This window comes from Trichomycterus rosablanca, chromosome 22 (assembly GCF_030014385.1).
Source record: "Trichomycterus rosablanca isolate fTriRos1 chromosome 22, fTriRos1.hap1, whole genome shotgun sequence".
In the NCBI taxonomy this organism is placed as follows: Eukaryota; Metazoa; Chordata; class Actinopteri; order Siluriformes; family Trichomycteridae; genus Trichomycterus; species Trichomycterus rosablanca.
Window position 1 is genome coordinate 8,986,823 of NC_086009.1, and position 11,285 is coordinate 8,998,107.

The following is an 11,285-nucleotide window of genomic DNA, read 5'->3' on the forward strand; positions in this document are numbered from 1 at the left end:
ACTGTCTTAAAGCCTGAGATTAAAACCCTTAAAAATAATTTTTTAAACATGCAACAGTGTTCAAAAATGAATTATTTTGGCTTAGTAAAATTCCGTGGTAGGTCCTGGGTTCGATTCCCATGTAGAGCAGTTCTGTGTGGAGTTCGCATGGTCTCCACGTGTCTGTATAGGGATACTTCTGGATGCTCCGGTTTCCTCCCACAGTCCAAAGATTGATTGGAGATGCAAAAGTCCTCCTAGGTATAAGTGTGTGTGTGTGTGTGTGTGTGAGTGTGTGTGTGTGTGTGTGTGTGTCTGTCTGTCTGCCCTGCGATGGACTGGCGCCCCGTCCAGGGTGTTACTGTGTGCCTTGTGCCCATTGAAAAGCTAGGATAGGCTCCAGCACCCCACCACCCCCCCGCGACCCTAACTGGATAAGCGGTTAAGACAATGAGTGAGTGTTGTTGCCAAAATGAAACGGTGGAGTGCCCCTTTAAGAAAAGGGGGCGGAGTTACCATAGACCAGTCTTATGGCAAGAGGTGGGGTTAGGCAGAAAACGGGTGGGAAAACCTCACCGGTGTGCCAGCCGATGAGAAGATGACAGATTCTGCTAATGGGGCGACAGAAAACTCGCATGATGGGCAAAAGCGACCGCAGTTTGGTACCCGCTTTTTGACAGACCCACGCCAAGTGTTTCAGCATAACGCCTGGTACGTAAGACAGTTTGTGATCCACATTACTAGCTACTATGTAGTCGATTACTGTGCTACTGATGTATCCATGCTGCCTGCATACTACACGTTGTCTCAGTATTACCCTGGTAGATGTGTTCATGCAGGTATATATATACACTGATCAGCCATAACATTAAAACCACCTCCTTGTTTCTACACTCACTGTTTATTTTATCAGCTCTACTTACCATACAGAAGCACTTTGTAGTTCTACAATTACTGACTGTAGTCCATCTGTTTCTCTACATACTGTTTTAGCCTGCTTTCACCCTGTTCTGCAATGCTCAGGACCACTACAGAGCAGATATTATTTAGGTGGTGGATCATTCTCAGCACTGCAGTGACACTGACATGGTGGTGGTGTGTTAATGTGTGTTGTGCTGGTATGAGTGGATCAGACACAGCAGTGCTGCTGGAGTTTGTAAATACCGTGTCCTCTCACTGTCCACTCTATTAGACACTCCTACCTAGTTGGTCCACCTTGTAGATGTAAAGTCAGAGACGATCGCTCACCTATTGCTGCTGTTTGGGTTGGTCATCTTCTAGACCTTCATCATTGGTCATAGGACGCTGCCCACCTGCTCTGTAGTGGTCCTGGGAGAGTCCTGACCTATGAAAAACAGCATGAAAGGGGGTAACAAAGCATGCAGAGAAACATATGGACTACAGTCAGTAATTGTAGAACTACAAAGTGCTTCTATATGGTAAGTGGAGCTGATAAAATGGACAGTGAGTGTAAAAACAAGCAGGTGGTTTTAATGTTGTGGCTGATGTGTATATATATATATACAGTGTATCACAAAAGTGAGTTTCTGCAGATATTTAAGTATATCTTTTCATGGGACAACACTGACAAAATGACACTTTGACACAATGAAAAGTAGTCTGTGTGCAGCTTATATAACAGTGTAAATTTATTCTTCCCTCAAAATAACTCAATATACAGCCATTAATGTCTAAACCACCGGCAACAAAAGTGAGTACACCCCTAAGAGACTACACCCCTAAATGTCCAAATTGAGCACTGCTTGTCATTTTCCCTCCAAAATGTCATGTGACTCGTTAGTGTTACTAGGTCTCAGGTGTGCATAGGGAGCAGGTTTGTTCAATTTAGTAGTACAGCTCTCACACTCTCTCATACTGGTCACTGAAAGTTCCATCATGGCAAAGAACTCTCTGAGGATCTTAAAAGACGAATTGTTGCGCTACATGAAGATGGCCAAGGCTACAAGAAGATTGCCAACACCCTGAAACTGAGCTGCAGCACAGTGGCCAAGATCATCCAGTGTTTTAAAAGAGCAGGGTCCACTCAGAACAGACCTCGCGTTGGTCGTCCAAAGAAGCTGAGTGCACGTGCTCAGCGTCACATCCAACTGCTGTCTTTGAAAGATAGGCGCAGGAGTGCTGTCAGCATTGCTGCAGAGATTGAAAAGGTGGGGGGTCAGCCTGTCAGTGCTCAGACCATACGCCGCACACTACATCAAATTGGTCTGCATGGCTGTCACCCCAGAAGGAAGCCTCTTCTGAAGTCTCTACACAAGAAAGCCCGCAAACAGTTTGCTGAAGACATGTCAACAAAGGACATGGATTACTGGAACCATGTCCTATGGTCTGATGAGACCAAGATTAATTTGTTTGGTTCAGATGTTACAAAGATAAGTGTGTCATGCCTACAGTCAAGCATGGTGGTGGGAATGCCATGGTCTGGGGCTGCATGAGTGCAGCAGGTGTTGGGGAGTTACATTTCATTGAGGGACACATGAACTCCAATATGTACTGTGAAATACTGAAGCAGAGCATGATCCCCTCCCTCCGGAAACTGGGTCGAAGGGCAGTGTTCCAGCATGATAATGACCCCAAACACACCTCTAAGACGACCACTGCTTTATTGAAGAGGCTGAGGGTAAAGGTGATGGACTGGCCAAGCATGTCTCCAGACCTAAACCCAATAGAACATCTTTGGGGCATCCTCAAGCGGAAGGTGGAGGAGCGCAAAGTCTCGAATATCCGCCAGCTCCGTGATGTCGTCATGGAGGAGTGGAAAAGCATTCCAGTGGCAACCTGTGAAGCTCTGGTAAACTCCATGCCCAGGAGAGTTAAGGCAGTTCTGGGAAATAATGGTGGCCACACAAAATATTGACACTTCAGGAACTTTCACTAAGGGGTGTACTCACTTTTGTTGCCGGTGGTTTAGACATTAATGGCTGTATATTGAGTTATTTTGAGGGAAGAATAAATTTACACTGTTATATAAGCTGCACACAGACTACTTTTCATTGTGTCAAAGTTTCATTTTGTCAGTGTTGTCCCATGAAAAGATATACTTAAATATCTGCAGAAATGTGAGGGGTGTACTCACTTTTGTGATACACTGTATACACTGTATACACTGTATATACTGTATATATATATATATATATATATATATATATATATATATATATATATATATATATATATATATATATATATATACATACAATGACAATAAAGCCTCTCTTGAACTAATTATCTATAATATCTACTTTCTTGCACAACACCTGGAAGTGGATTCTTCCAAATAGCCATAACACACACTGTGCTCTCTTTGTTCCTCCACTGGTCAAGCTGAGGCCTTAACAAGACTGTAGGAATCAGTGATGATCCCATCCAGCTCTTCCTTCCTCATAACCAGTGTTGTCTTTTAGGCACCAGGCAGACCTGTGACACTGCAGAGACCTTAGTTTGTTGAGTGGTGGGCAAAGTGTATTAAACTGCTGCTACACCCAAGCACTCCATAACGCATGGTTCTTTGGGTTTTTTGCAATTACTCACATATTTGGAAACTTAAGGCTGTATTCCTTCTGTGTGTTGCACATGTTTTAGGGATAACGTGGAGTGGTCCAAAGAGCAGGAGGATGCGGCCCGGATAAAGGTGCAGGAGAACAGCGAGCCTCTCCCAGCAGAGAAACAAGGTGTGTGTGTTCGTGTGCTATAGTTACAATATTTATTGTATATGGAGCATTAATAGCCCTCACTTTTTTAAAAAAGGCTCTTCACAAGGATTTGGAGTGTGTTTGCAGAAATCAATTCCCAATTGGTCAAAAGAGCATTTTTAAGGTCAGGCACTGACTATAGATAAGAAGACTCACACTCAACATTCCAATACATCCTAAAAGTGTTCAGTAGGTTTCAGGGCACTAGAGTGCAGGCCACCAGAGTTTCTCAATACCCAACTTGTCAAACCATGTCTTAATAAACTACAGGGGTGTGGCACAGTCATGTTACAGCAAGCAGAAGGTAATATTAAAAGTATTTTGATGATCTGAAAGATAATTGTAAGAAATATGCAGAAATAGAACCTGGGGTGGGTACTTTCTAACATTACAATTGCAGCTTTTATTTTGATGAATGGATGGATGGATTGTACATTTAATCATTAATGTTCTTCATTTCACTTTAATCAGAGGCGTTTGAGAACCGAGCCAATGAATACTGGAACGACTTCTATTCCATTCATGAGAACCGCTTCTTTAAGGACCGACACTGGCTCTTTACCGAGTTTCCCGAGCTTGGCCCCCAGCATTCACAGAGCTCTGCAGCAAACACGGCCTCGGCTGAGGAACTCGCCCAGAGCGCGGCAAACTTTCCTGGAACCTCTGCCTCCTATCGCATTCTAGAGGTGAGTCAGCTGAAATGTATATGTGTGTGAGTGTAGATAGTGTGTTTACATGTCTGGGGGTGGGGCAGAGGTGTCTGTGTATCAGCCACTAGAGAATTGACCCGTTCCAACTCTGATTTTAACCAATAATTAATAGTTTTAATTAGAGATGGACCGATCGGGGTTTTTGGCACCGATTCCGATCTCCAATCTCCTTTCAGGGACATCGGCCGATAGCCGATTCCGATCGGGAAGAGGGGGGGGGGGGGGGGGGGTAATAAAAATAAATAAACTTAAAAAGAGCCTCACAGTGGAGATAAACCGGAGCAGCGTGTGTGTGTGTGTGCGTGCGTGTGTGTGTGTGCCTTTAGAAGATACGCTTTGTTCACAGTGTCGCTATAAGTGATTAATTGATTCACGAGTCGATTCATTTTTCGCGAAGCGTAAGTTTCTCTTCTCAGTTATCTCTCCGTGTTTACTGTTATTAATTAAATGTCGTGGTTTTAAATAAACACCAACTAATACAGAACATTCTGTGTGACTCTCTTACATTAAAAAGCTTAATTAAAAAGCTTAATTAAACTGCTATTACCACAGATCTGTAACCGACCGTCAGACTCGTTCCGTCTAAGGAGCTAAAAGTTCAGCAGATGATCCTGAACTAACGAATTTGCTAATGAATAAACTTTTGCCTCTGATTGGCTCTGTAACGTCTTCTGTTCTCATCTAGTACATCACAAGTAAGAACCGCTTACGATTTACCAAAGTGAACCAGGAGTTTATATAACGTGCTGATAGAATCGACTCAGATGTGACCGGGTTGAATGATCTTTTTAAAGTAAATATTACAATCAGCAAAATTACATCGTATGTATGATGCACAACGTTAAGGATGTTATTTTAGGTCATGAAGAGCTTTCACGATGGTTTCTGTACGATTGTTGATGAATGGTGATGTGATGGTTGGCGCTTCGTAGCTCAAAGTCTGGATCAATCCACTGAGCTGTTAACTTAACATGATCTTTATATATCACACGATCGGATCGGCTACTCTTAGGAAATATCGGCCGATCGCCGATAGCATATTTTGATTAAAAATCGGCCGATACCGATTCATAGCCGATCGATCGTCCCATCTCTAGTTTTAATGCTGATTACACTGCTATAATGGCCTGTACACTGCTATAATGCATGTAGATAGTGTGTTTACATGTTTGGGGTGGGGCAGAGGTGTCTGTGTATCAGCCACTAGAGAATTGACCCATTCTAACTCTGATTTTAACCTATAATTAATAGTTTTAATGCTGATTACACTGCTATAATGGCCTGTACACTGCTATAATGCATGTAGATAGTGTGTTTACATGTCTGGGGGTGGGGCAGAGGTGTCTGTGTATCAGCCACTAGAGAATTGACCCGTTCCAACTCTGATTTTAACCTATAATTAATAGTTTTAATGCTGATTACACTGCTATAATGGCCTGTACACTGCTATAATGCATGTAGATAGTGTGTTTACATGTCTGGGGGTGGGGCAGAGGTGTCTGTGTATCAGCCACTAGAGAATTGACCCATTCCAACTCTGATTTTAACCTATAATTAATAGTTTTAATGCTGATTACACTGCTATAATGGCCTGTACACTGCTATAATGCATGTAGATAGTGTGTTTACATGTCTGGGGGTGGGGCAGAGGTGTCTGTGTATCAGCCACTAGAGAATTGACCCATTCCAACTCTGATTTTAACCAATAATTAATAGTTTTAATGCTGATTACACTGCTATAATGGCCTGTACACTGCTATAATAAGTGTAGATAGTGTGTTTACATGTCTGGTGGTGGGGCAGAGGTGTCTGTGTATCAGCCACTAGAGAATTGACCCATTCCAACTCTGATTTTAACCTATAATTAATAGTTTTAATGCTGATTACACTGCTATAATGGCCTGTACACTGCTATAATAAGTGTAGATAGTGTGTTTACATGTCTGGTGGTGGGGCAGAGGTGTCTGTGTATCAGCCACTAGAGAATTGATCCATTCCAACTCTGATTTTAACCTATAATTACACTGCTGTAATGGCCTTGAACCAACTTTACATCTTTACCTTATATATATTAAGCATAAATATTTATTCCATGTTCTCCTGCTATCAAAGTAACTTATTGTTAGCTAGTTAATGGCTTGTCATGGCCTTGTAAGAGCAACAGAAGGGCTAATGTGACTCAGATTGCAGAGCATTTTAATACTGGTGATGTGGTGAGGTGTCACACCACACAGTTTATTGAATACTAGCAGCAGGGTGCATTGTAGAATTAGTCTACATGCTACTCTGGCCCGCTAGTGCTAAGATCCAGGTTTGAATCTCAGCTGTGCTCTCGGCTGGCAGAGCGTCTACACGAATACGACATGATCGGCCATGTCTGGGGTGTTGGTGGGCATCAAAGCCCTGCGATGGATTGCCGCCCGGGCTAGTGTATTTCTGCCTTGCGTTCAGTGTTTCCCGGTGGAACCAGACCCGCTTTGACTCATACCAGGATAAAGCTGTTATTGGAATGAACTAAAAAATGATCATGCTGTTACAACTTTTGTCTCTTTCTGTTGTAGGTTGGCTGTGGAGTTGGCAATACGGTGTTTCCAATTCTCAAGACCAATAAGTAAGTAATCCAAGAGAATAAATAACCAGTATGACTATTAATACCCTTTCTCTGAGAACATACTGAGAATTGTTTTTGTCTTTTAGTGACCCGGGCCTATTTGTGTACTGCTGTGATTTTTCCAGTACGGCTATTGACCTTGTCAAGGTAAGAGATGCATTATTGCAATTGTCAAACCAAGATAGATGGATGGATGGATGGATGACACATGCATATACAGTATATACACTGATCAGCCATAACATCAAAGCCACCTCCTTGTTTCTACACTCACTGTCCGTTTTATCAGCTCCACTAACCATATAGAAGCACTTTGTAGGTCTACAATTACTGACTGTAGTCCATCTGTTACTCCACATACTTTTTTAACCTTCTTTCACCCTGTTCATCAATGGTCAGAGCCCCTTAGGTGGTGGATCATTCTCAGCACTGCACTGACATGGTGGTGGTGTGTTAGTGTGTGTTGTGCTGGTATGAGTGGATCAGACACAGCAGCACTGCTGGAGTTTTTATATACTGTGTCCACTCTATTAGACACTCCTACCTAGTAGATCCACCTTGTAGATGTAAAGTCAGAGACGATCGCTCATCTATTGCTGCTGTTTGAGTTGGTCATCTTCTAGATCTTCATCAGTGGTCACAGGATGCTGCCTACGTGGTGCTGTTGGCTGGATATTTTTAGGTGGTGGATCATTCTCAGCACTGCAGTGACACTGACATGGTGGTGGTGTGTTAGTGTGTGTTGTGCTGGTATGAGTGGATCAGACACAGCAGCAATGCTGATGGAGTTTTTAAAAACCTCATTGTCACTGCTGGACTGAGAAAAGTCCACCACCTAAAAATATCCAGCCAACAGCACCACGTAGGCAGCATCCTGTGACCACTGATGAAGATCTAGAAGATGACCAACTCAAACAGCAGCAATAGATGAGCGATCGTCTCTGACTTTACATCTACAAGGTGGATCTACTAGGTAGGAGTGTCTAATAGAGAGGACACAGTATATAAAAACTCCAGCAGTGCTGCTGTGTCTGATCCACTCATACCAGCACAACACACACTAACACACCACCACCATGTCAGTGTCACTGCAGTGCTGAGAATGATCCACGACCTAAATAATACCTGCTCTGTAGTGGTCCTGTGGGGGTCCTGACCATTGAAGAACAACATGAAAGGGGGCTAACAAAGCATGCAGAGAAACAGATGGACTACAGTCAGTAATTGTAGAACTACAAAGTGCTTCTATTTGGTAAGTGGAGCAGATAAAATGGACAGTGAGTGTAGAAACAAGGAGGTGGTTTTAATGTTATGGTTGATCGGTGTATATACACTATAGTAGTTTCCATTTATCTGCGTGGGATGTGTCCTAAGACCTGCGGATGCCTAAAACCATGAATATTACCAACTTAGCATGATGGCTAACTGGGTTCATTGGTTTAATGTGGGAAATTCATACTGTTTAATTCATAGCTAATTCATTCCTATACTGATATTGTGTCGATGAACATTTTAATCAGTTGATTCATTGTTGGCAGTCTAATCCGGAGTACGACCCATCACGTTGCCACGCCTTTGTCCACGACCTGAGTGACGCGACAGCAGCCTATCCAATGCCAGAACAAAGCCTCGATGTCATCGTTCTCATCTTCGTCCTCTCCGCCTTGCACCCTGAAAAGTACGTTTAGTAGTATAAGGTCCGGGTCCTTTCTGTGTGAAGTTTGCACGTTCTCCCCGTGTCTGCGGGGGTTTCCTCTGGGAGCTTCGGTTTCCTCCCACAGTCCAAAGACATGCAGGCTGGAGATATGAAATTGTCCATGACTGTTTGACTGTGGTCACTCTCTTCTCAGGATGCAAAGCTGTATCAGTCGACTGGCCAGTCTGCTCAAACCTGGAGGAGTTCTCTTACTGCGTGACTACGGACGCTATGACATGGCCCAGCTTCGATTTAAAAAGGGAAGGTGCTTGTCCGAAAATTTCTACGTCAGAGGAGATGGAACACGGGTCTATTTTTTTACTCAAGGTAAAGACGTTTTACACACGGGTTACAATTTATACTATGCAGGCATAAATCACTGATCAGCCATAACATTAAAACCATTTTATCAGCTCCACTTACCATATAGAAGCACTTTGTAGTTCTACAATTACTGACTGAAATCCATCTAATTCTCTACATACTTTTTTAGCCTGCTTTTACCCTGTTTGTCAATGGTCAGGACCCCCACAGGACCACTACAGAGCAGGTATTATTTAGGTAGTGGACGATTCTCAGCACTGCAGTGACACTGACATGGTGGTGGTGTGTTAGTGTGTGTTGTGCTGGTATGAGTGGATAAGACACAGCAGCGCTGCTGGGGTTTTTAAATACTGTGTCCACTCACTGTCCACTCTATTAGACACTCCTACCTAGTTGGTCCACCTTGTAGATGTAAAGTCAGAGACGATCGCTCATCTATTGCTGCTGCTCGAGTCGGTCATCTTCTAGACCTTCATCGGTGGTCACAGGATGCTGCCTACGGGGCGCTGTTGACTGGGTATTTTTGGTTGGTGGACTATTCTCAGTCCAGCAGTGACAGTGAGGTGTTTAAAAACTCCAGCAGCACTGCTGTGTCTGATCCACTCATACCAGCACAACACACACTAACACACCACCACCATGTCAGTCACTGCAGTGCTGAGAATGATCCACCTAAATAATACCTGCTCTGTGGTGGTCCTGTGGGGGTCCTGACCATTGAAGAACAGCATGAAAGCGGGCTAAAAAAGCATGCAGAGAAACAGATGGACTACAGTCAGTAATTGTAGAACTACAAAGTGCTACTATGTGGTGTGGAGCTGATAAAAAGGACAGTGAGTGTAGAAACATGGAGGTGTATAAGAATACATTACATTTTAAATTTTGTGGGACAGTGATAGCTCAGTGGTTAAGGTACTGGACTAGTAAACAGAAGGTTGCCGGTTCAAGCCCCGCCACCACCAAGTTGCCACTGTTGGGTCCCTGAGCAAGGCCCTTAACCCTCAATTGCTCATTGTGTTCCGCTCATTGTGTAAGTCGCTTTGGATAAAAGCGTCTGCTAAATGCTGAAAATGTAAATGTAAATGTAAAGCACTGTACTGTTGATAATACTTATGTCCTTTTTCCTGTCTCTCTTCCAGAGGATCTCCATGAGCTTTTCTGTGAAGCAGGACTGGAGAAGTTGCAAAACCTGGTGGATCGGAGGCTGCAGGTGAACAGAGGGAAGCAGCTGACCATGTACAGAGTCTGGGTGCAGTGTAAATACCGCAAACCTCAAAAGCTTCCAGAACCTACAGTAAAGGACTGATTCAGAATCTGAACCCTTCCTAAGAGGACACAGATTATTTGGGATAAGAACTTTTATATAGTGATGTGACTTGGGGGTGTGTGTGGAAATAGAGAAGAACCCTCCATCATCTTTCGCTGTCCATTGCTTGTTTTTAAAGCATTTTAAACATTTGTATCTGAATAATAAAAGATGGCATATTTGAAAATGTTCTTTAGTCTTTTTTATTTTAGTCTTGATTAAGGAAATACAACCCCAAATCAGAAAAAAGTTGGGACAGTATGGAAAATGTAAATAAAATGCAGTGTTCCTTACATTTACATTGACTTTTATTTTATTGAAGACGGTTTGGTAGACGGTAGGTCTAATAATGAGATGAAAAAAAAACTAAATAATGTGATACCAAACAGGTGATTGTAATCATGGTTTGGTACAAAAGCAAGAAAAATTGGAAGGGATTTGCATATTTCTCCCTCTACAGTGCATGATATCACTAAACCATTCAAGGAATCGGGAGGAATTTCAGTGCATTAAGGCCAAGGGTGCAAGCTTAAGCTGAACACCCGTGATCTTCGATCCCTCAGACGGCACTGCATCAAGAACCGCCACTCAACAATAGCTGATATAACCACATGGGTGAGGGATTACTTTGGCAAGCTCTACAATACAGAGTTACATGCACAAATACCACTTAAAACTTTACTGTGCAAAAAAGAAGCCTTATGTTAACCATGTCCAGAAGCGGACCATCACGCAGTGGAAACGTGTATTGTGGTCAGATGAATCAGCATTCCAGGTCTTTTTTTGGAAAAAATGAACGCCGTGTGCTCTGGACCAAAGACGAACAGGACCATCCAGACTCTTACCAGCAACAAGTCCAAAAGCCAGGGTCTGTCATGGTATGGGGCTGTGTCAGTGCCCTTGGTAAAAGTAATTTGCACTTCTGTGATGCAGCATCAATGCAGAAAAG

General features: G+C 43.0%; 1 protein-coding gene across 1 annotated transcript; it reads left to right on the plus strand.

The window, feature by feature from the left end:
• The first annotated feature begins 429 nt into the window (after positions 1–429).
• mettl2a (methyltransferase 2A, methylcytidine) lies at positions 430–10,523 on the plus strand. Its single transcript, XM_062985033.1, has 9 exons — positions 430–433; positions 534–690; positions 3,580–3,668; positions 4,161–4,375; positions 6,961–7,010; positions 7,097–7,157; positions 8,549–8,688; positions 8,861–9,033; positions 10,170–10,523. The coding sequence occupies exons 1-9, from the start codon at positions 430–432 to the stop codon at positions 10,334–10,336; spliced, it is 1,056 nt and encodes a 351-aa protein (XP_062841103.1). The 3' UTR covers positions 10,337–10,523.
• Positions 10,524–11,285: the final 762 nt, after the last annotated feature.

Bases quoted from the DNA above. Each gene is read 5' to 3' on its own strand.
- mettl2a (XM_062985033.1), top strand. The intron at 691-3,579 runs GTACGTAAGACA...CACATGTTTTAG, and splicing joins GTGTTTCAGCATAACGCCTG to GGATAACGTGGAGTGGTCCA. The intron at 7,011-7,096 runs GTAAGTAATCCA...TTTGTCTTTTAG, and splicing joins CCAATTCTCAAGACCAATAA to TGACCCGGGCCTATTTGTGT.